The 26,762-nt window shown below is 37.9% G+C and overlaps 2 protein-coding genes across 2 annotated transcripts in view; one reads left to right on the forward strand and one right to left on the reverse strand.

Annotated features, from left to right (window-relative positions):
- Window positions 1–26,762, forward strand: part of phtm (phantom) — a 157,354-nt gene that overhangs the window by 114,472 nt on the left and 16,120 nt on the right. Inside the window, exons 7-8 of the mRNA XM_012372708.2 lie at window positions 6,928–7,072; window positions 25,898–26,001. The gene's annotated coding sequence lies outside the window, so the exon portion shown is untranslated. The remainder of the gene's footprint in view (window positions 1–6,927; window positions 7,073–25,897; window positions 26,002–26,762) is intronic.
- Window positions 38–18,916, reverse strand: LOC105675283 (high choriolytic enzyme 2). Its single transcript, XM_067355430.1, has 7 exons — window positions 18,618–18,916; window positions 17,764–17,913; window positions 1,696–1,892; window positions 1,364–1,543; window positions 755–1,057; window positions 285–418; window positions 38–212 (listed from the first exon to the last, which is right to left on the reverse strand). The coding sequence occupies exons 1-7, from the start codon at window positions 18,914–18,916 to the stop codon at window positions 48–50; spliced, it is 1,428 nt and encodes a 475-aa protein (XP_067211531.1). The 3' UTR covers window positions 38–47.

The following is a 26,762-nucleotide window of genomic DNA, read 5'->3' on the forward strand; positions in this document are numbered from 1 at the left end:
CCGACTTGGATATTTTATTACACATTTTAGAGTTTGATTATTTGAATTTAATCGAATATCCATCCCATAGAAATTTCTTCAGAAGAATTAGATGAATCGCTGTCATTTTCTTTCGTGTCACGATTGCTACATTGCTCTTTATACATTGCCTGCACTTTGGCTACGTCCTTTTCGCTGAGTCCGTCTCGCTGACCAAGTTTTACCTTTTCTTTCTGCGAAATGACATAAACATTGAGAGCAAACCGAACTATATAGAAATATCATGAATACCGCACGATTATTACCTTCGGCGTAATAGTAGGTTCTCCATTTCTCGAGAAGGCATGGGAACTGTAATGCATGACGCTCTTGTAATCGTAGCCGATGCCATAATCGGTCACAGTGCGATTATCGTACTTATTGAAATTGTGCTCCTTGCCTGCAAGAGTTCATTAAAATTTAGTTCACGCATTGTGTAAAAGCTTTCATCCGAAGAATTCATAAAAAATATCATAAAATATCATAAATTGCTTCTCAATATTTATGGAAGATTATTACGGAGAAATTGATAAATAAATATATAATCTTACGAAAAGATAAGAAATCTCTCTACTTATATTTTTTTTTAATTATAAACACGTAATAAGTCGAGAAAATATATTTCGCAAAGAGTGCAATTAAATATCATTCGAAACGGTCGAGATCCTGTTTTAATTACCAAATTTGAAATAAAATATGCCATTTAATTACATTGCGATAACATTAATGCTCTTACCAGGCTTGATGTTATCCCAATGTATGGTGACCCACTCGTCTCGGTTCGCGGCGCTCTGTTGATGGTAAAAGCCCAAGGCGTGCATAAATTCGTGTACGACAACACCGTGATGAACGCATCCCGGATTCTGTAGATTCAAGACCTGTCCATGACCGTGACGGCCGACCAGGGACCAACATCCCGAGTTTTTCGCTTGTATTGTCACGTAATCGTCGTCAGTATCTTTGTAAGGCCGAAAACGCAAGCAGGTCTTTTTGTGATACTCCTGCATCGCTTCTTTGATCAATTCGATTTGGCTCTCATCTACGAATTAATAATTTATGCATGAAATTGAATTATCGAAGTCAAAAGTAAATTTAAATATTTACGACGAATTATTTATGACCGATTTTATAATAATGTTTTTGTTTGTTTTACATATAATTTTGAAAAAAAGCAACGAAGCAATTAACGTAATAAATTAATTAACGTTAACGAATTTTAAACGGTATTTGCTATTAATGAAAAATATTTATGATAATATAAATGATAAAATATGTTTATCATTTAATATGTTTATCATAAAAAATGTTTATCATTTCGATTAGGAAAAAAAGGATAAAACATTACCAAATTCATCTTTCTGTATGAAATACGGCACGACACCACCGGGCCATCGTGCTTTAGTGTCTAGAATACCGTTTTTCCATGATGGACTATCAGGATGGATCATTATATCACCTTCGTGTAGACCGCTCAGTTCCCAAATATATTGTGGATTACTCGGGCGCCAAGAGTTTATGTTATTAGCTGCGCGAGAGAAGATAAATATAATTTTAATAAAGGTTTTTTTCGATTATTTTATATTTAGTTCGAGTAAAATTTACTTTATTTCTCAAATTTTAATTAGTTATAAATTTATTGAAATTGATAGTGCAATTAGCAATTGGAAATTTAATTACCAATTTCTTCATGATTGTGGCCGTCTTCGAAAACTCCGTCGAATCGTGGTTTAGGCGGTGCAGGACGAAGTCGACGATGATTTCTGGCCGGTAATCCCGAACTAATGCCGATCGCTACGAACAGTAAGATTATTCGTATTGTCACCATTGTGCCTTCGTCCTGAACAAAGTAGTACCTTACACTGCAAGGTTTCCTTCTTTATATATATAATCCTTATCCGCTGTAATCGCTCACCAGCGGAACTTTTTAGACACTTCAGATATGCAAATACTTAGTTTATCTCGTGTGATTCGTGAAAGAAGGTTCTTCAGTTCTTTTTTGAACATTTTGTCGCACATTTTTTTGTTTATATTTTTGTTCAATTTAATTTGTCTTGCAGCAAGTATTGCTCTCGGGAATTAATTATCAGCGTCATCATTGTGTTTCAGATCGATCCGTGACGTTGCTTTGAAAACTATTTAGGTCGAAAATACAAACTATAATCGCAGACACAACCTGAATATAAATCGCGCGGCTTATCTTTTCGTTGACTGTTGTGACCTAATAGAAAATCGGTTCCGCGGCAAACTCCCGTAGAATTATCATCGCACGTTATTGTGGTGTATGTCAAGACGATGCATTTACATAAAGGAAGTTACGTGTACACGAGAAAAATACAAATTAAGTCTTACCGCGATATTTGAAACATTCTAAATTACTTCTCGTAGAAATATTTTTTGGAGATATTTTTTTAATTGCAATTCTTTTAATTTGACATTTTAATGATCAAATCTGGGATTAAATTTAGATTGCAATAAAATTAGTTAAAATTTTATCAACAAATTCTGCTTAATTTATTATAATTTTTTTTTATTATTACATTTCTTGGACGCATAATTAAATACATCTTTTATTTTTCGCTAAGAATTATACCATAATTTTTATTATATTACGATTTTACAAAATGATAAATATTTTTTTGTATTTTAAGCTGTGTCTTGCATTCAAGTCCCGTCTTTTGTACAACTTTTACTCTTCACGTACATCTATTATAGAATATCCAGTCTTCGCTTGACGCGAAATCGGGTACAAAAAATATGGCATGCTTTTTCTTTTCGTCGTCTTGCAGTGCATTATTTATCGCCGTTCTGAAAATGAGCAGAACGGCAGATTTAACAAAGTAGCGCCTCGGAGAAGGCGCCTTATCGAATCTCCGGCATCCTGACGCCTCGAGGCGTCACAGATGTGGGTCAAAATAATTCGGTAGCCGGCCGCGTAACTCAGTACATCGATATATTATCTTCGAATCGTTTCGTGCCTTTCCCTCCGGATCCCTCTGTCTCCTCCGCGCGTCCGAAGTTCGGTCCACAGCCTCTCTCGTCTTCACTCCGGTCCGGGCATGTCCGAGGCGAGAAAAAAGGCGTGCAATTATAACCGTGCGAAATTAACGGTAGCAACCTTGTGCTCGTGCGCGATCATCATGAAATGCACAAACAGTGCTGATAATGATTGTGGTGTACACAAATTTCACAGCCGCTACTTCACAAATTAGAGTAGCAACAGTTAGAACGTTGAATATCACAATGTAAGAAAAACTGATGACTGTATTCGGAATACAGCACATCGTGAATAATTAATTTGTAGAATTAGTAGAATTAGTAGAATTTATATTTTCACAGAAAAAATTTGTTTTCCTAAAAAATAGTTCAACTTAATTCAACTGAATTGAAAGAACTTTGCGTTTGAAGGATATTGTTGAAAAATGATCAATTTTCTTTATTAACTGTCAATTTTCAAATTTATGTGTTTTCAAATGCAGGTTAAATTTTTGTATCTTTGCGTAGCGATCAAGCAAAAGTGATTAGATACATCAAATTGTTAAATCAAATTGTTAAATGTCTCAAAGTATCAAAGTAATAAAAATTTACAGTAGTATCTTATCTTTTATACATTTAAGCGAACGCTGTTTAGATCTCTTCTTCCCTTTCACACATTTCACGAGTTTGGGACAAAATTGTCTACAGCGCCGCGTGATTCGCGAGCGATTCGACGAGATCGACTCGAATCGGTTTAGACGTTTGTTAGATAAAAGCTCTGTTTATTTTTTTTTTAATACGCGAACATACAAATATACCGTACACAAAGTTGCGCCCGAAAATCTCGAAGGCAGGGAATCGAAGGCAAGGCCAACGACCGAGGCGTTCCAGAATTCGGGTAGAGCTCCTCGTAGCCTAAATCCTAACCGGACTTCTTGGGAACCGCAAGAGCGAGCAAGACTTCCTCGCGTTCGCTACGGGGAGCTCGCGTTTCACGAGCGTCTAACGACGGAAACTTCGTGGTTTTCGTTTTTCTCCTACTTCTTTCAACAGTTTGTTCTCTCTCGTGATCTTATTGGACGCTTTGAAGATTAATTATCTCGCTTATTTTCTCTCTTCTCTCACTTTAAGTCCATTTTGCCTCAAGAAGTCATTTTTTGCACACTTCACGAAGACCAATTTGTGTTCTTCATTACGGTTTGTACGCGGATCGTGTCGTTAATTTTTTGGTGGTGATAAAATTGGAGACGGTTAGCAACAACCTAACGGTTTTTAAGAGATGCAAATGATTCTTTTCGATTGCTCATGATTTTTTATATTACTTCCTATCTTGTCTGTTATATCGCTGAGGATGACAAGATTATCGCCGCATTAATAATTAATTAATGCGTGCGTTGACGATATTCGGTGCGGCTGCACTGATCAGCGACCAAATTTCTCTGTAATACTTAAGCAAAATACATTTTTTGTTAAATTTTATATCGTAACATTTGGTAAGCCTAGCATTTTAAAATCCACATTTTTTTATTGCTTAGTTTTGAAAACTTACATTTTTAAACAAAAATGTGGTCCAGAATGTTATATATTTTAAAATGTACATTTTGTATATTATATATGTTTATATATTTTTTAGATTATTTCTTTCTTTAAAATATAAGATTTTAATGCATTACAGTAAAGAAAATGTGCATTCTAAAGTTCTAAGCCTGCCAAATGATATGATATAAGATTGTAAGGCATTCTAAGATATAAAATAAATATAATGTACATTTTATTTATTTTTATACCTTAGAATCTTATATCATTTGATAGGCATAGAACTTTAAAATATACATTTTCTTTAGTACGATGTATTGAAATGCAACTTCTAGTAAAACAAACAAAATCGATAAGTTTTATTATTTTTATGAATGCGAGTGGTAATAAGACATAATTAAGATACGCGATTATATTGTATTAATTAACATGCATTATGATATGAAATAATGCAATTAAATAACAAAATTTTTTTATTAAAATAGAATCTGCTAAAAGTATCTTTTTAAAAGTTATTTATCTTTTTATTTTTTGTTGAGTTTTATATCTTTTATATCTTACTTTCTTATATAGTTTCTTTTTTTTATTAAAATTTTTCTTCCTCTTTCATTGACAGGAGAAATTGATCTTAAACCTTCCATTTTAGATTCTAAAACTTTAAATCATATCTTATCAAATATTTTATAAATACCAATTAGGCGATTATTTAAATTTTGTATAGTTGTTTAGTATCACGGAGAACAATCTCTATTGAATATGTTCGCGTGAGCGAAGGAGCGTAAAGAGCTAAGTCTTAAAGAGAAGTCAAGAGTCGCTGGGATCATTGTTGTGCAGGGCAGTGAATTCAGCTCAGTGCCGCCGCACGTGACTTGTCTAATGAGCGATTGGGCGAATGCCGTGGCGCAAGAAACGTGAGAGATTTCTAACGATCGTCGGTCGCATTAGCAGTTCCTTGCTCCCGGCGCAAACTGAGAACCAAGCGATAGTCACTAACGATCTCCTCGCGCGAAATCTCCCGCGAATTCACGTGCTATTCCACGTGGTTGTAGGTCAACGATCCGCGGTCTCTTTTCCCCATGGGAGCATTTAGCGTGTTCTTATCCCGTTGCTTCTAATACTTGAAAATGCAAATATGATCATTTCTTGAGAAATAAACGTATTGTCGGATCCTGACGCACGGACTTTCAGAACTAGCGTTTGTTGCTCACATGAGATTGCGCGCCGTTTATAACATTATTGGACTGTACAATTAATAATAATTGATTTGAATGATATGAGATGATGAATAATAATTGATTTGAAAATTGTCATGTAATTTTGCATATATCAACATCTGAGTTAAAAGAATTTGAAAATTTTTAATTACAACAAAATATGCTGTACGTTCATATAGTAACTTTAATTATCGCTATTATAGTAACTTTAAGTTATCGCTATTCAAAAATGTTAAAAAATTGTGCTAAAGTTTGGTGGCCCGTTTTTTTTGCGAGTGAGTGTATATTTATGAATTATAAATTTTATTTTATTTATTTCTATGTGCCATATTTTTAACAGCATTACAAGTATAGCGTTCATTAACGTCACAATAAGCCAAAAATGAGGATTATTTCGTATGGTTATGATATTTTATTATTTGTTGTTTTGAAAAGAGTATGTTGCAACTTCTTCTGTAGTTGTTGTAGTCCGCTCATTGAAGTCGCTCAATATCATATACGTAACCGGTCTTCACTTGGGAAGTCATGAAATTTCACTTGCACAACGTTCATTTACTTCTTTTTTATTTTTTTTCTTCTGCGAAAGTCTTGACTTGCTCGAATTACGCCGGTTTAACAACATAAATATACGTTGCATCTTTGCCAGAAATGTAAAAGCAACTTCTTCAAACAAGTTTTATAAATACTCTAGCTTTCGTAAATAAATGATAGGGATAAGAGAAGTGCGGCCAAAAACATATTGCATTTCAACATGCTTATCTTTTCTTTCCCGATATTTCTTTATTTTCGCAGGTGCGAATATTAATTGCTTAAACTTGAAAAGATTACAAAGTTTTTGACAAAAGAAAACACTTTGTAATTCATTTTCAATAGTTTTAATCATTAACATACAACGAAATCGAATTGATAGCACAGCATAGGTATCTCGATATTATTAAATGTATAAATGGGAATATCATAAACACTCTAGAGAGTTACATCAGTGATCGAAATATTTGTCAATACAAAAAAAATAAAGAATCTTTCGCACGAACATTCAGCGTTGTCCTCGCAGCTCACAATTTTATTTTAGTTTTATAAAAAGTTTCGCTTCTCATTTAATACATTATTTGTAAAAAAGTATAATTAAGCTTATAAGAAAAATAGATAAATTTTTATATATTTTAACAGATTATATTTTTTACAGGATGCAAAGATTACTGTCTAGAGTTCCGAGAAATACAAGAGACACATCTTCTGTTACTACAACCACCCCGCTTTATCGCATCCATTACAAAAGGAGCTTACGAATGATGGATCTGAGGTGCAGTGGACGGAAGTGAAGTGCGAAGGTAAGATAGAGAGATATTTTTAGCGGCGCAACAGTTGACCTCTTTATCCTGCTTTACGATCCTCGACGCGCTCGTCACTTCTGCAACGCGATTTCCTTTCTTCCCTTCGGGCCTGATCACCAAATAAAACCGATGGCTCTGAATGAGGTGCCTTGTCGATCACTCGCCTTGTCGACATGCTTGCCTACTCGACACGCTTCCACCAAACGACGCGCCACTTATAGCGAGGCAAATTTGCAAAATTGAAGGTCTTAATCGGATAAATTGCTTTTTTTTTCATAAACAGACAGATTGAATTATCTTATTAAAAATATAATGAAACGAGAAGAATAGAATCAAAAATGAATTTAGCTAGATAAAAGTACTTTCCTTTTATCTTTTTATGAAATTCACGGGCGGAAAAAAGATTTAGATAAATCTTAAAGTACCTAGTTGTTTACTTTTCTTTAAAAAGAAGCAATCCATGATTTTTGCTGTCGCTGTTCATTAATTTGCACGCGATAACTACGTCTCGTTGAAATCAGAGGATTTATTGTAACTAGAGAAAAATGAAGTGAATTTTAAGCACTGAAACATTTATCTCATATCTAATTAGATTATCTAACAGAAACACGCTTATTTATTGATTAGTTTGCAAGACTAGCAAGACCAATGCGAATGCATGCTGACATTAATAACTGTCCACTTTCGCGGGACGTGTTGGGGGCGCGAGCGCGAATGATGCCAGCGCCTTTAATTTCGCGTTTTCTACAATCATTGTTCGTCCATTTTAGCGACCGGCGTTGATCGGTTCGGCGGTGGTCCCAGGCACAGATGAAAGCCGAAATCGTAAAGGAGATGTTTCCGCACCGCGTATCTCCGGCAGGCTCGGTTCTGGGTTCCCCGTGAACCACTGACCCACTGGGACCACTCCGGACCATCGGGACCAACAATATATTTCGGTAGTGAGTAAACTCGGCGAACAGCGCGAACGTCCACGGTTCATCGACCCTGGTTATAATACTTCTCTCTCTCTCGTCCCTTCTGTCTCCCTCTCCCTCCCGTCCTCTCTCTCCGTTTCGCCCTCTTTTGCGCTCTTTGCCTCCCTCTTTCTCTCCTTTTTTTTTTCTGTCGCCCTCCTGCCGAGTTCTCTCTATCCCTCCTCCCGTCGTCGTCAATGGCGCCCGCGGCTTTTAATGCGATCATATCCGCTATCGCGAAGGACCACCGCGCACTCACCGTTTCGCTATGTGCGCTCGCTCCGCTCTGTCGTTGAAGAACACGAGGCGAAGCGGTCGAGTTGATTCACGCGCACCGATGCTATCGCGGTTAACGATTTGACTCGTGCCCTTCGGCCGGGAATCGCAATAGATATTTGCGATTATTGATACAAATACAAATTTATGTCTACTTTCGAAAAGTTACGAAAATCCATTCCAGGAGGGTGAAAGAAATATTGGAGCTAAAAGCTATATTTATTTCTCTCGTCACAATTGTCAGCGTGCGAAAGTTACAAAATTATATTATGCAACTTTGTCTCCATAATTGAATGATGTAAAATCTTAACGGATCAAAACTTTTTTAATCAAGATCCACGACGGCTTTTGCGTGTATAACAAGATATTATTTTTCAATAACAAATGTTTCTCCGACACTTTTATGCCAAATATTGTTTCATTAAATTTTTCTCATTAAAAAATCTAATTAACGAGAGGGTGGCCCAACGACAGATGCAACGCCGCAATTAATATTAATGTGATGTAGATGGATGTTAGTACGCACGCACGAGCACGTGACCGATGGGCCGTTATCTAGCAGCCGTTATCCGCGTGAGGCCCTCCACTTTGTGGAACGGCCCGAGATCACTGCGGCATTAAATCTTCTCTTCCTCCCTTCTCTCCTCCGTTCTTCAGTTTCTTTCTCTCTGTCCTTTTGTCCGTCCTCTTCTGGCAGGGCCCTATCGTTCTCTTTCTCTCTTTTCGCCGGCCTCCTCTTCGCCTCGTCCTCTCTCGCAGCGTTCGAGCAACGAGCTTCGCGTTCTCGAGTCGGTCATACACCTGTGAGAGTGAAAGTGTCCTCCGTCCTGCCCCCTTTCCTCCCTCCTCCTCCTCTCCGTTCATCATGCCGCCACCTTCGGCGACCACCACCTTCCGCGGCACCTCCAACGACGCGGTGCGCCATCCACGCTACCTATCCTCCACCGCGCACGACCATCAAGTTCCTCAGCCAACGACTCGTCCTGTTGCGCCGCGCCGCGTTAGCCCCCCGCGTGCAACGAGACGGTTTCTTTCCGCGGATTTCTTCTTTTTGCGAGACGCGAAACGGCCTCGCCCGCGGCGAACTTTTCCGATTGTGATCAGTTACCTCTCGCGATGGTTCGATGCACCGTGTTAGAGTATTTAATATTTAACGAGTCGAGAAACATGTCTTTAAGAGAACGCTTTGTTTTAAGAAACAAAAATCTAGCGGACTCTCTGAGAAGATTGTTTACTGTAATAAAGTTTTTTTTCTAATTTTACCTAAGAGATATAAAAATTTATCAAGTTACATAGTTGATTCGATTCGAATTTATCTTGAAAGTGAGATACTTATTCATATTTGAATGAAAATTTATCAAATTTTCTCCAAAATTAAAGGACTATTTATTGAAAACATTTTTGTAAATTAATCCCCGTCTAATAAAATATGAATTTGAATTTATCATAATTTATCTTACGACAATGAAAACTTAAACTTAATTGTATATTTGGCTGCAATTTAAGTTTCGTTCAGATTTATGAATTGTAGAGTCATTGACATTTTTAACAGCAATTAGTCTTTCATGATAAAACCACAATATTTTCTGCCAGACTGTTTCATATTTCTGCATATAATATCACGGAAAAGTTATGCAATTTTACGCGAGAGAAATTTGTGCGAAACGCTTACTATTTTTGGCGTTGCATTTATTCTATTTCTTCTATCTGTTTCGTTACATAGAAGATATGTCAAAGGGCGAAAAGAGGGGCTGTACTTCATTTATCTATAGTTATATTTTTCAAAGTGCGATTAATACATATTAATGATAAAGAAGGATAAACTTGTCTTATTAGTGCAGTCCAATTAATGCAAGCCGAACACCGCTTAAAAAAAGTTAAGTAGCGGATATCATTGGGTTTTCTAGAGAATAGTAAGCATGCAGTAAATTTCCATCGTAAATTTGGAGTTATTAGCGACACTTTAATTGGAGAACATATCAAAGATTAAGAATATCGAAAAGCCTTGTGCATATTCGAAGCACATCTACAGTGCTTCAGTTCGAAGTGACATCTAAAGGTGTTTCACAATCAGACAACATGAATATGTCACATTGCTTAATGTGTTGTTGCTGCTACACATGATCTCTTGCTTATAAATCTCAGAATATCGGTGTAAAATGCTAGAAAAAATAGAGAAAGATATACAATAGCAATGAGAGACATATTTGAACATATTGAGAACCTCTGATGAATCGCTGACCATGGAGCAATGGATAATTCTTCGACTGCTCATTCATTATCATAAATTCGCATTAGAAATTTCGTTAATAGAGACTCGAGCATGATGATGAGTCGGGAAAGCTTCGACTTTCGAGTACATCGACCCCTGGTAACCCGGAGCAATCGGCCAAACGTCTCGCTCATCCTTTCTACTGAGATCCGAATCATGATTTTACAAAGTCGTGCAAAAATGTAACTTCTAACTTTCCAACTTTTAATTTTGAACTGAGCAATCGCGCGGATGCACAGTATATATTGACTAAAATTTTTATTTTAAGCTATGAATTGGCGATTTATTTCTACGATAAGCAATAATAAATTTATAATATAAATTTTTGGCACTCGAGAAAGTGATAAAAAATATACATAATATGTAATAAAATTTGACAGAGTGAATTCTTAATATTTTTGTGACTTTCAAATATACATATTTTTCACAATTAAATTAAAATATGACCTACTTTAAAAAATTGCATTTTAGAAAATAAATTCAAATTTTATTGATTTTAATTACCAATGTTTAATATTGTTTATGTAGATAAGTTGGAGATAATTATTATATATATTTTTAAATATATATCTTAAAATATATATTTTTGTATGAAAGAGATATGTACAGATGATGTTATTAATCAAATTCAAGAAACTTCTTAGAGCCACTCATGCAACAAATGTATCAAATACATCGCACACTTAAATTCAATCTTTTATACATTTTTCAATGAGAAATTTCTCATTTGTTACTTTGTTGTTTCAATTTTTGTCTTCTCGTCACGTATGACGTTGCCCAATTTGTAACATTGAGCATCGCTGCTTTCGATGATCCGGTATTCTTTCACGGTCGATTTCACGTGTTCGTCGCACCTCTCGATTCGAGATTCAAGATTCCAGATGCCACAATGAAGAAACTTTCTTTCCACGGTCAGCACTCACCGTGCAGTGCACAAAAATATTCGCGAATTATTGAATCGCATCTCTCCAAAATCCATTCCGTGATTCATCAGTCTCTTTGATCACGTTCTCTTTGGGTGCTCGAAAGATTTCATTTCCTGCAAACTAACATTAGCTTAAATATTTAAATTTCAGTAATTATCGGTCAAATGTCACTTTTTCATCTCGAAATCGTGTTTGAGCGACTTCCAATTGGAATAAAATCTTTTGAATAAAAGCTTATTTTAATTTCACATAGATTGTAGATCTGTGAAGACACTTTATAAGCTGTCTTAATCTTTACTGAATTGAGAACTCGCAGAATAACTGATGCGGTTGCATTTTTATAAATTGAAGAAATGAAAGAACCGCAAGATTAATTTTTCTAGCAATTAAAATATTTAAAGCACAAAAAGAACTCGTAATTGTGCGGTAAAGTTTGAAGAGAAAAAACGGGGTGCGCAGACGATTCGCAGTCGCGACGGCTGGCAGCATCGCGGCGGGGGCGTCTGAAAGCGCGTCACACGTTTCGGGTGTCGTAACAGAATTTTATAATTCCGTCGCGCTGCTTTGCCTACCGCGGGGCCAGGTCGACGACCGACCCGCTGTATGTTTTAATCGGGGTACAAACACGGTCGTAAGAGACGACCAGTCGGCCGGACATACGCGTACGTACTTACGTACCGATCGTAGTCTCTCCACTCGGCCGACTCTCTCGATCGCAAGGCGAGAGCGTGAGCGCAATAACGAGCAACGCCCCGGAGCGTAGATCGTGCTCTCCACGGCAGTTAAAACGGACAAATCGGCGATTTGGTGGGATAGGCCCTGGTCCGCTCTCTAAAACTAACCGGTCGAAAGGAAAAAAAGAAACAGTTACGCAGAAGAAGGAAAGACGAAGCTACACATGTGTAAATAATGGACGTGTAAAATGAACTCGATGGCTCGATTACTTTGTTCACGAGACCCTAATATACAACATTATCCCCCGTGCTTTCTTTGAAATGTCTAGGCATTTAATTTTTATCATACCGTGAAGAGCAACTGATTTCATCGATTTTCTCGCAGATTCCGTGAGATATGTCGAAATCGAGATAACGAATGCCGAGCATAGTTTATTAGAAGAGTACATAGAGATGCTTGTGATGCGCTCTTCTGTATTTCTCTCTCTCTCTCGCTCACATTTACATAATATAGCTGAAAAAATATCGCTACAATTTTTCGGAACGGAATCTTACACAATTTTCTGCCGTGTCGATTAAGTAACAAAACCGATTCAATCGCGATCATGCCACAAAGATGTTGATAAAGAGTGACTCACAGCCTCCTCGATCTCGTATACGTCGTGGTTTGCGCGCTTTCAAGCCGCCTCGTTATACTTTAATTATGCGTCGCCGTAATTACTCCGAGTCGCAGGGCCATTTTAGTTTCTCACGGCAGCGGAATTTATGATGCTGCCTAGTCAGAATTTATAATGATCGGCAATTGGGTCCCTTTAATGACAGATCAAACGAAATCGTTCGCGCCGGACGGCCTCGAGGGAAGGCGTTGACATAGAAACTCCGACTGTTTTCATTTACATCGAGAGGAAAGTGCGCCCGCGGACGCACGGCTTCGCATGATCGTTTTTCTTACGAGCCGCGACGTCAGTATCGTCCCAATTATTGCTCGTGCGCGATAACAGCGATGTATGTAACGCGAAATTTTTTTTACTCATTTCGAAGCACTATCGAGCGCGGTCTTTTATTTGCGATCTTACTTACGACGTCGCCTATTGCGGCTCACTTTGCACACGCATGCAACCGACACGCATTTTCGCAGCGCGCGACATATTGACTAGTCATAGGCGCAATCGGTTTCACGCGTGACACTATTTATGACTTAGTTAGTACGCATTTTGCGTACTCTAAGCGAGAATAACGCGCAGAAGAGCCGCTAGAAGAGCTAACAATGTCCCGTGATCGGTCTTCTCGTTGGTCTCGTAGAAATATATATATTTTCGCAGAGGCTGATTTATCCTAGAAAGATAAGAAAGACTCAAGTTTTTTATTTCTTTTTAATCTTGCAATATTTCATATAATGTTTTATTAGCAATTATTTATATTATCACTAATATAAAGATTGATTTTAATTCTTTCATACATATGCACATTTAATAAAGATAAAGATATATCGTTTGTAATAGTCTAAAATAATTTTTAATTAAATTAATGCCGAATATAGTTTCAATATTCTTAAAAAATATTGAATTGTATTTTTACAACAATATGTAAAAAATGTTACTGCTTAATACGTGATACAGATTATATTTTGAGACTTTTCGCAAACCTATCGATTCAAAGATGACACACTTGAATATTACATAGTATTTTCGAGTTTCGTTCTATAGCGGTTTTGCAAGCGGTTTTTGACCTCTTGTCAAGCCGTCCCGCCGAAACTAATTTTTACCGGTTTCCTCCGCGCTCTCGCGCATATATCGCACTTTTACGAGGTTTCGTGCTTTCGGTACGATATGGCACCCGACGATTCCTCGCGTGCAGCTTACGAAACGCATGCACGGAGCGCGATGCTCGCACACACTCGCAAGCAGGCAGAAACAGTAAACCCAGAAACGCGCCGGGGCCAGTATGCCTGTCTTCTTTTACGGGGCAACGAACTCCGCTCTCACACGGCATCGGCATTGCGGATGTCACTTGCTACGGCACTGGCCGAACCACTCGGAGAAACCGATCGATCGAGGTCCGATTCATTTTTTCTCCTCGAATGGACCGGGAGGACGCGCGTTTCTTTCTGCGACTCCTCGAGCCGCGATCGTAATCGACGTCGTCGTCGCGATCCGATCTTATTACAATTCGATGGGCGAAGATCGTCTTCAAGAATATTCACAATTTTTTTCATTGGATAAACTTGTCTTTTGTTATCCTCGATAATCCGATCATTTTCTTCTACACAAGAAATTATCACTTGCCGATAAAAATGTAACATTTAACATTAAAATAATTTTTTATCACAGCAAAGTTCGGCGTCAATTCGTGGAAAAAGTTGTCTGCAATGATTGAAAATTTTATCCGCATTATTGTTGCGGCCTGTTTTGGTGTCAACGTTCCGAAAAGCAGTACGCGTAACGTGACGATGATTGTTTTATACGAGGGGAAAGCTTCATGCGAGAGTAACAAACCAGCTTGCACATTCCATGCTGCAAGAAGGGATATCACGCTCACCCTGTTTGTGTCCGATAGGCAGCAGCTCCAGGTAGATAAACGGCTTTAATGCTGCTGATAAGACACGATTCTGCAGTCAGAACCTTAGCGCGTTGCGTTCATCTGAGAAGCTTGAAGAACGCGATAAATAAACATTAGATTCAAAAATTAAGCTTACGCGTAAATGAAACTTGCGTCAATATTTAATCAATTTCCGCTATATTAATAGGCTACTTACGTATGATGTGAAGAATTGAGTGGAGATTTTGGCTGTAAAATACGATACATTTTCAAAATGAAACTTATCTGTTTTTATAAGAGATATTGTGCGCGGAGCATTTGTGCTTGGACAATACTTCGGAATAAATCGTACACTAAAGAAAGAAAAGTTTTACGCTTTTCAAAGATGTTTAAGTACAGTTAACTAGAATATATCTCTCGTTCGAAAGTAATATTGTACATTTAAATACTTTATATCGGTTCATTAATTCGCTAATGAATAAAAAAGCTGTAGATATAAATGTCAAGAAATTATCGGACTGTATATTTAACAAGAACGATAATAATTTCTTCGATTTAAAATTTTATTTAAAAATAGCTATATTTATTGGCAATAAAATGCAACTCATAAACAACTGTTCGGTCAATTAGCATGATATCCTTCTGCATCGATAAAGTTCCGTAACGTTGCTTACGTAATTATGCGTCTCTTCAAAATAGAATACAGTTATCGATACGTCATCTCCAGTAAAAGCTAAGCGATACATCCAGTTTAATAGATATAGTATGCGGACAATACGACGATTGATAACTTGGGCGATTTTCATCTCTCGCGCATATTCGAAGTAAGCCGGAAATAAGTTTCTCGTGTTTTTCAGTTTGCCCTGGTCGCGGTGCCGATATAATTTTACGTAATAAATCGTCAGCTGGTTATATATCTCTAATTATCGTAGCTTTGGGGAATGTTTTTCCTCTCTCTCTCGCTCTCCTGCCGTACGCAAGATACCGGACGGTACAATGACGTGGGCCCCGACGTACAGGAGTCGTGAAAATAGCATATTAACGAAATTAGCATAAGAGGAGAAAGTCGCGGTCGTCGGCCGCACGACCACATTCGCGCGAGTGCCGAATCTGCAAATTCCCATGCGAACGACTCTCGCAGGAAAGAGATAAAAAGTTGGCGCGCATAACTCGTGCGAAATCCCCGACTGACCGACCAGCGGATTCGTAATTGCCACTGTCCCTTCCGATGCTCAGTCGAAAGACTCAGTCTGGTTTATTTGCAGTTTTACTCGCATATGAAACTCAGCGGGCTGTAAAATCTTTAGGACACCTGCGATGATTCTTATTTAAAGTGCTGCTACTTTCGTTATCAATGGAAATTTCTAATTTGTCTTTATTTTTATATTACTATATTTTCAAGCTAATTCCGCTTTAAGCTTTTAGAGATTTATACTTTATATAATCGCATGATCAACGCGTAGAAGAGGATTTTTCAATTATCTTCTATTATTCTATTCAAATAATTTTTGATATTTTGAGGAAGAATCTATAGAGAAACAAACAAACAAACTTTATTATTATATCATTGAACGCGTGATTTCTTCGTGAAAATAATAATCTGCTCATCGGGATTTCTGCAACACCGTCGCGGCAAAATATTTGCCCACTCAAATTAAGGCGAAGTTTGTCCACAAGAAGTCGTCGACGCCAAGCCATATGAAATGTAACGTCGCGATGCGCGATGGAGTGATGTGCAAAGACGCACTTGCATAAGTGCAACGGCTGAGACGCGACGGCGTTTATTTTGCAGCGAGGTGTCCACCGTCGTGCAAACACTTTAAGTAGGCACAAATATCTAGCTGGCGAACAGGGAAGGTCGTTGAACCCGAGGAGGGGAGCGTCGATCAGCTGGTCGCCGGCTACGTGCGCACACATCGCGAAGATCGATGGTTTTCGACGACCCAATTTCCTGGCTGTCACGCGGGTGGGAATGACGGGGGGGGGGCGGGAAGGGGCGGACGGGGGACAGGGGGTGAACCTATCGCACTTTCAAATCACGCACTCGCGTTACAGTCATCTACATGGACGGCGGCTCGCTAATTTGCCTTATGTTTCCCCGCGTGCGCTGCAGCGCGCGCGTTTCGCCACGAGTATATCGATGCCAATTACGCCGAGCGAATTACATATCGATCGCCTCGTTATGGGAGAATGACACGAAGATAAACAACGTTGCCCCATGCAGATTACAGTCCGACGATCAAATTATAGAGGGATGCTGAGAATTATAGAGATGCGAATGTGTAAGATATAATTTGAAAATGGCAAATTACATGTATTTTTGAAACATTATTAGGTTTTACTACATTCCTTAGTTTGCAAATAACTGCGCAGCATCATTTTCAATGTTGATATGTAATAATCAACAAGAACAAATGCAATTAGAGTTGAGAATTTAAGCTTGTTTTTTTTTTCTAAAATTGTAATGAAGTATTGCATTTTAAATAATACATATTTTTAGGAATCAATAAAATTCCGCAAAATTAATAACACTTTCGACATAATAATTTCCAATAAATTATACAAAGGAAAAGTATAGAATACGCAAATGAACAATATAATATTCCATAATAAAATAACCGGTAAATGGATAAATCCCATCTTGCTTGCCTATTAAGATACGTTTGGTGCGTAAACTGCCGACGCGCGGAAATTATGCGAAAATCACGGCAACCTCGAGCGTGCCATACTTTCTAGCCGGTGAGACGCTGCGAGATAAGCGTACCGACCCGTCTAATTCGCCGGCGGGGTGAGTCGCGGATATTTTCCTGAATGGAGGTAACGGCCGCGCGAGATGAGCGATAAGCGCGCAGCTCGCGCCGGGCCCGAGCTAGATCGCTAGTCGCAAATAAGTCGCCGACTATCCGCGGCTGAATGACCGAGCCAGTCGCGTCGCGGAGGTGGTAGAGCTAGGATCGTTCCGCTTCGACAAAGGCGGGGGAGGTCGATCTGACCGATAGCACATGAAATTGGGTTATCAGAACGCAGCTCTCCTTGGACCGGTTACGCTCGATCTTCCTTTTCCTCCTCCTCCTCCTCCTCCTCCCCCTCCCCCTCCTCCTCCACCTCCTTATCCTCCTCCACCTCCTCCTGCTCCTCCTCCTTCTCCTCCTTTTCCTCGTCTTCTTCGTTGCCTTCTACATTGACCGCCCACTCTCTAAGAAGATCGGAGATTCTCATTTTCGTCTGATTAGAAATGTTATATGCAGCATTGTCCTGGTTCTGATGGCAATAAGGGAAATGTGCAGTTTTAAAGATTTTACAAAATTATAGAATAATTGTGTTATCACAGATGCTATTAGAAATACAACAAAGTAATTATAGTGTATATTATTAATTAAATGAAATAGTTATTACAGTTGTAGACAATTAACTAATATTGATCTTATTAATTCTTATTAATTTAAAAAATTATATTACTGATATAATTTAATTTTTTTACTGATTAGATTATTGAACCTATTGACCAATTATTAAAAACAATGGAAAACATTAAAATAATTATATATGTATTGATAACTTTAATCATTCAAATGTTTTTTTCTAAGGGATAGAATACATATTTAAAAATATAAAATACAGATTTATACTGTGCAATAATATTCTCATTATTTTAAAGACTAATTATATTTATTTATTTAATTATATAGACTATTTTATGTATTTAATTATATATCAGCCATTTACAAGTATAATAAAACTACTCACATATTGCAACGTTAAAATAAATGAATAATTCATCTTGATTTCGTGCTGACAGGTATTATAATTGCAATGCTGTTTTATTGTCCTGTAATGCTTAATTAAACGTCGGTCTCTCGAAGTACGTGCAGTCAACTGCATTCATTGCTCCGTGCCTACATCATTTTCATTTTTTCATCTTGCAAGGACACGAGATCCTTGTTCCAAAGAAACATCGTAGAAAGTTTCGACGACGGAACAGGTCCTTGCACCCCGCCGACGTCGACATTCTTCTGGTGGCCAGAATGACTAGGGCAGAGATCTCGCCATCTTGCAAATTCATTCCATTGGCAGAAAGCGGAATTTTTACGACGTTTACATGCTTCGTCTTTCCGAGAATGATCATAATGCAGTCTCACCTTTATATGATCCTTGAGTTCTAGGGCAGTTGGCCATTTAATGAGATGCGAGAATTGCATACTGAAAATTTCAGTTTTGTTGCGATTAGTTGGCGAGTCGAAATAATCATTACAATTGTTTTGCAATTGCGATTTTAATTTGAAATTTTGTTCCTGCGTGCGTGGTGGATTTTTCTTGGAGAAAAAATTGCGACACGTCTAACAAACGATAGCGATCGTAGGTCACGTTTCTGGCAAGAACAAAATTTCAAATTATCAAAATTGCAATTGCAAAACAATTGTAATGATTATTTCGACTCGCCAATTAATCGCGACAAAACTGAAATTTTCAGTATGAAATTCACGCCGCCACTTAACATGAGACGCGATTAAATGTGTTACTATGCGACTCGGTGTTCTGATAATCCTTAAAGACTAGCTGGCTATCTACTTGAATTTCGAGAGGGGTTGTAGCGCGGCGAGCACAGGTGAAGCCTGGAAAGTTCGTCGATCCGCGTCGAGGAGAAACGACGATCCCGCGCTACCGAAGGAAAAGGACCTCAACCTTGATAACTGGATCCAGCCAATGACCCCGGTCGTTCGTTGCTCCGTAGGTTGATACCTGGTGGAAGGTTTAGAGGTAAGAACAGGAAAGTTGGCAGATATGTACGATCCTTGTATCTGCTGCCGGGATCCTTAGGTAGTCTCGAACACTTATCTCGGATGTCGCTGTGTAAAAAAAAGACGCAGGATTTCCTCGAGATATAAATAGATACCCTCGTGCCGTCTGTACACCGCGAGCGAAAGGAAGAACAATGGCGAGGTAATTGAATCTTCTTGGCCGGCAGCTCGGTACTTTCTTCGTTACTTGCAAAAACGGCGTTACAATTGGCGCGTGTGCACATACCAAGAATAACGTTGCAGCTGCTTTTGCCGTCACGTTTGACATACATTTCGCATTCGACGTAGCTTGTGATGTGGCGTAAAAATCGAGATTCAAGAAAATTATATTTTGTCTGTTTAGAGATTTACACTTCTCTCGTCATTTAATTTGTTTTTTGTAATATTATATAAAACGCTACAGTCTTAGAGATTGATTGTAATTGAAAGGAACAAACTTAATTATACCGAGAGATTAATTTTTTTAATAATTTGGCTTTCTAAAATAATAACTTTGCCATTCGAAAATCAATTCATGAGCGACTTATGCGATTGGTAAATTAATCGAAAATTCGATATAATTTTTTTTACAAAATACTCTGGCTGACGCTGCGTCAGACGATAAGACATTTTTCGTTTAGTTGTGCGCGACGTTAAACACAAAAGATCGCGGCTTGGCGGACTTTAAGATCACTCGGTCATCGGGCGCTTACAATTCGCCGCAGCGGAACACAAAGAAGAGAGCAAAAATCGGATGCATCTGATTTTGAGGTCGCAGAAAGAGGGGGGTGGAAAGGAGAAAGGAGAACAACGCAAAAGATCGCGCGCGTCGGGGGAGCGCGCTGCGGAGGTAACTCGCGAAGCACCCCAGAATTCGTTATTCTCTTGAGACCAGCTGAGGCTCTCGAAGCAAAAGCGGCACCATCTTCTTCGCCTTTCTGTCCGCGCCGCTCAACACGTCTCCCGCGCGCGCACGGGCAGTTCTCAAGAAAAAGTCTGTTTTATCGAACCTAAAGTAGTCGTCCTTAAGTCGAAAGAAAAATAATTTCATTACCCTGACAACCTGACCGTCTCGCAGCCACGAGGATTTAACAAATCACTTTTACATCACATTTTTCGCGACCTTCAAAAGGATCGCATTTACATTCCTTGAAGGAATCGTTTTTGTTCCTAATTCGGAGCTGCGGGCCTCATGAAGAACATGCTTAGATTCTTTTTACAAAGAAAGATGTATCCCCCCAAGGGACTTCAGTCACGTATAATGGCGGTCGCGTATAATCACGTTGGCCAGCGATCGGTTCAGCCCCCCCACAGAGAGAACACTTTCTGGGGTTGGTATCCTCGCACCTGCATTCTATAGTCATCAGTGCAGTGCAGTGCCCCTCACGTTCAATGCAGACGATATCTAGAGATAGCTGCGCGATGTCTGCCGCCACCGCTTCAGAGAGAAGAAACCGGCTTACATTTAATACGGTAGGTAATGGTAGATATGCGCAGGTGCTTCGGGTGGACCGATATAAGATGATAGGTTAGGTCGTAAATAACGGCCTGTAGTTTTGAAGGGAGAATCCCGGGAAAGTCCGCGAGGGTCCTCATTGCTGAAAAGCTGTTATTTCGTGAAATTTAAAAATTCTGTAAATTTTTAAGTGTCACACCCGCTATATATGGAAAAACTTTTCAAGTGTCAGCAAATCCATTTTTGCACATTCTTAAAAATGGAGAGACATTCGAGCAGAAAGGAAGATTGATAGTATAATATGGCAATATGATATAATATATAGCTGACGCCCCTTCGTAAGCCAACGGAACTTCATTGCGTTATAGATACGTCGTATCTGAGGCATCAAGCGCAGCGCGCGTTGTCTCAAGACGACGGCGAGACGATAGGCGTTAGCTTACGAAAATCGAAATGGGCAGATCGTGCCTGAAAATTTATGTTTGTAATTTGAGATATTTATAAAAATAATTATATAATTCTGCAATGTACGAAATCTCTCTTGGAAATGTTATACATGATACATATTATGAAAGAGAAAAGGTGCATTATAATTTGCATCTTACTTATCGAAATAATTATTTCTATATATACTTTTATTTTATTTTATTCTATATGTACTTTTATTCAAGGAAGAATAAAAACTAGTAAAAAAAGATAATGCCCAACTGTTTGTCGAGTAGCTTTTAGGATTCATCATGACGATATTCGCTAAATCGTGAATCTTGAGCGTTTTGTATAGCAAAAAAAAAAAGATATATATTTCGTAATTTTTGTTCAGAAATCTCAAATTATTACGAGTAGGTAAAGAATTTGTTAAAATTGCTACAAAATTAATCCAAACTACTGCACATATATAGACACTTTCTAGCGAATAAATCTCGAAAGAAAAGTAAACGCGAATTTATTGAATCGACGGCGTTTTACTTCGCAGATTTGCGAAAACCAGACTGGATGCGTTCGAAGATGAAACCCTCGATTACTCAAAGTGGTTCAACGACTCAGCGGCGTGGCTTAACGATCTCTTAACGCGGGCAGCCATTATCTGGAGCACATCGATCACCGCGATTAATTCTATTGAGCTCTACAATCTACCTGTGGTGATCGGCGGCGGTGGTCTGCGTTGGAATTTCGAAATGATCAGTTGTCTCCTCCTCCTCTTCCTCCCTCCTCTCCCACCACCCTCCCCCCCGTCTGCTATTTCACTCTGCAACACTCCTCTTTCTTTTACTTGCCATCCCTCTCCTCATCTCCACCTGGTACGACGACCGGGTTTAGGCGAGGTTATCAGCCGCATTAGACAAGACGACGAACTCTCATGCTCCGTTCTTCCTCTTTTCTGTCGCGCCGGGCAGTTAAGCGAATAAGCACCCCTTCCTTTTTGTTTCATTCCCGCCTGTCGTAAAAAGCATATCTACGAATCAATTCTGTCACACTAAATTTCCGCATTGTCGCAAAAAAAGTATTCTACAAAAAATAATAGACTGTAAAAGAAAGAAATAAATGTGGAAAAATAGAAGAAAATCTTTCAACGCTAATTTTACAAAAATTTTAATTACTTTACATATTTTCGCATTAAATAAATTCAGATTTGTTTTTTATGCTGAAAATCGGTTTTAAGCTAAAATTGATTTTTACATAATAATCGGGACTGTCAACGATGTTGTCAATAATTAATTATGCTGTCACATGATGGTTCGACAATGCTCGACACTTCAAAGGTAAATTTCTGAAAGAAAAATTCTTTTGTCTAAAAATACACTTTGGAACTTTAGAATGAGAACGGTCAAATAATACAATTTCCTTCGGTTCTTTTCTTTGATTCTTGAAATTTTACGGTGGATTTTATTTTACAACTTCTCTTTAAGATCTCACAACGCAGCCATGGCCGCGGCGAGTACTTAGAAGCCTTAAGGTTTGTAACAATATTTTAGAGATTAGAATTCTAAAATTTTAGAGATTAGATATGCATTCTTCTACCTGAATCTATTGAATTCGGCATTAGCGGGATTCCTTTGAGTGTATCTGACCGATTCACCGCGCCGCAGAAAAATGAAAGCGTTGCACACGCGATGAAGAGGCGCGAGGCGCAATATGCAGATTTAACGTCGCGAGTGACCTTTGTCGGTCGTTGCACGTCCCGTCAGATAGCTCGGGTGCACTCGTACTCTGTTCCGCGGTCGATGTTGCATACCAGAACCGGCACTGCGCGACGAGGGGCTTTCGAGGCAGGAGGAGAAGGGAAAGAGGGAAGTCGCACGGTGCCCATTGCGGGGGCTACCGATCTCTCATCAACGGCCGTTCGCTTTATTCACCGAGGTTCGAGCGGGAGCCGATTAAGAAGTCGACGTCCGCCCTTCATTTTCTTCCTCCCTTCCTCCTCAGCGCAGTTGCACTGCCACTTCGATCGCGGGAGTTTTAGAGTCTCTTTGTCGGAGTGACCGTTTTCTCGGCTCGTGGATCAATTTCTAGGGGGAAGAAATTAAACGAATAATCGTCCTGTTACCGCCGGAATAAGCTTTGAATTCGCCAGAGAGAATGTTCCATACATTCGCATTTCGGTATATTTATAATTATTGAAAGTGAAATGAGACAATTGCGGTCGCAACTACAAATTTTATAGACACCAATCTCGTAAATTATTAACCGCATTTATAGTTCAGTTAAGTACAATTCTATTTTTTGTGTTTTTTGGAACAAATATCTGAATTTGTCCAATGTAATTATAAATTAAGTCATTAATCCTTAGCGAAATAATATCATAACGTTTTGAGTTTCGCATGATATCGAACACAACTAAGCGAGAACTAGAAATTTTGAAAATCCTGAGGATTATCCAGGTCGGACGTTATCGTTGATGGTGCGAAAAAGGCAAGCAAGCCGCGGTGCAATCGTCGTATAATAATTGTGTGACTGATGATCATCATGTCTCACGTTTCAAAGTACGTGCGATCTGTCGTCGTAGAAGAATGCGTTTTGATTATCGAGAGACAACGTGCGCGACCGATCACGTGCCTTCTCTCCGTGCATGCATCTCCTCCTTCGTCATCTTCTCTCTTTCGGCTTCTTCTCCTCTTCCTCCTCAATCCAGTTCGTTTTACGGCTGAGGGAAAGTGGCGCGCCCATCGTCCGGTGACTGCGTGGCCCTCGAGCGTTAGCGTCCTCATAAAACGAATCCTCGTGCGAGATGCAGCATTCGCAAATGTGTGATTTACCAGCGCGTGAGTGGATTCCACAATCATCAAAGACACCACGCGCCCATACATTCGTTGCATTTGTTTTAAATAGATTTTAAGTATTTACGCATCTTTCGTAACATTAACGAACAAAAAAGTTGCTAATTTTTTATCTTTTTTAAACTACGATTAAGAGAATGAAAAAGAAATAATCTTTAGTAATTAGTTTAATTTTATTTTTCGAAAATTTATTCTGAATTTTTAGCAAATTTATATATTTCTAGAGCTTTGTAGAAGCATTCGATATATCGATATATATTCAATATATTGATAGGGGAAAGTGTTGTTGACACAACAACTTTAAGAGTACATTTTACAAAGTAAAATTCTTATAAAAATATAAAAGATTTTATTTTATTTAATTTGTTTTTATTCTTGTACGCGCGCTATTAATTTAACAATTACGAGGAAGAAAAGTGAACTAGTATCGTGCTTTACCTATCGATTTAATGTAATGTAAAATTTTCTTTGTGATTTTTACAAGTATTACTATAGAAAACATTTCTCCTCAAGTCTTTCTAAAACAGCTTTCTAAGAGGTCAAAGAGTACTTCGGCGATTGAAACTCCTTTGCCCCGGCTTCTTTAAGCGGGCAGTAGGTCGATAGGAAATTGCGCTCTTTCTTTTCTCATTTTTTCTTTCGATTTAACTTGAGCCCGGGCACGTACCAAATAAATTGAATTCGGCCCGCGCAGGCTCGATCGACGTATAAACTCGCACGTGATTGGCGAAGGTGAGCGGATAGCTCGCACGTGAGCGGAGGCGAGTGCATATACAGAATACTCGTAAGGTGAGCCAAGAAGGCCAGTCCATGTGTGTAAGGGCAACGGGTCGTTGGTACGTTTATGTGCGTAGAAATATATATATATAGGTATTTTTTTTCTCTTTACGCACACGAGTGTACCAACAACTCGTTGCCCTTACACACATGGACTGGCCTTCTTGGCTTACCTAATATATATATATATATATATGGGGGTAGATGTGGGTATTTTAAGTTTCTGGTTTTCTACTTTCTGGCCCTTTTCAAAAAAAAAGAGTCCTTTTATGCAAGAAATTCCTTTTTTTCGCAGATATGCAGAAACTTGAATGTTTGATATTTGCATAAAAAATTGATATTTATTTTCACTGCATAGTAATTTTAATATTTTATTAAATCAATTTTTCTAAATTAATAACTTATAATACAAACATTTTATACATCAAAGATACATATAATAATTATTATTGAGTTCACATAGAAAAAAGTATCTGACATCTCTATACATCTTAATATTCATAAAACAATAACGCTGAATTTTTAATTAACTTATTATATGAAATAATTTTTGGTTTTTGAATTCGAATTTTCAGTGTTTAAATTTATTTTTAAAGGTGATTCTTATGTCGTCGAATATCGCACATCGAATCTTTGCTGTCGTAGCAGTTGTCATTTGGTATTCAAACAATCCGAAGATAGCTTTCGTCAGCTTCAGTCTCGCAAGAACACTTGGTTCGATACTGTCGTCGATGTTACATCGTACATTGTACATATATATTTTTTTCCTACGATAATTTTTTTCGAATAATTGTATGCACATTTAATTTACCGCTTTTGTTTTTATCATGCAAATAAATAATTATTTATATGTTTAATTATATAATTATTGCATATCTTTTTTTTGTGTTGCAGATTCCAGTTTCATAATTCAGCTTAATCAGTAATAACTTATTCAAACACATTGTGGAAGCCATAAATAACTTCTGTGATAAACGTTCGATATTTGCGGAGATTTGGTAAGTTTTATTTAATTTATTTATATTTTCTAAGATTTTACACGCGATTAACATCTCTTATTTAAATTAATGATATATAAGGCTCTACTGATTACTAAAATCAATGCAAGATCATTAAGATCTTGACTTGTAAGATGTAAAGACTATCTGTTCTCTGTTTTTCCACCTCGTTCTCTCTACGTGGACTAGCGTGGACTTCGACATGAATTTAATTCAATACTAACTTATTTTCTACCGAACTACAATCGGGTGGAAAGGATGATTTTAACGTCTTCTACATCTTTCACGTTATGTAGAATTTTGCGAGCGAATTTTTCTTTTTATTTGTATTATTATTAATGTACACTGAAGAAGGCCTGATGGCAGGCTGAAATATTTGATTTAATGTAAACAATTTTAACGAATATATCTTAACCTTTGCACGAAGAACTAGCATTGTGGCTCCTATTGATTTTAGTCTTATTTAAATGTTATACATAAAGATATCTTTATTAAGATATTTTTAAAGCTATCTTATTTTTAAATATGTCACGACAAAATATATAAAGTTATATCCAGAATATTATTTAAAAAATCTCTCGCAGTTTAACAATTGTACTTCAACATTCTTTAAAAGCTAAACAGAGCCAGGTAAAAAAACTTTTTTTACATTTAAACGATGTAGGTGATTATATTAGCTTTTTACATCAATTACAAACAAAATGCAGTATTTTTATGACTAAAAATTCTTGTTAAGAATTATTATATTTAGATATATTAAA

The sequence above is a fragment of the Linepithema humile genome, chromosome 5 (assembly GCF_040581485.1).
Source record: "Linepithema humile isolate Giens D197 chromosome 5, Lhum_UNIL_v1.0, whole genome shotgun sequence".
Lineage (NCBI taxonomy): Eukaryota > Metazoa > Arthropoda > Insecta > Hymenoptera > Formicidae > Linepithema > Linepithema humile.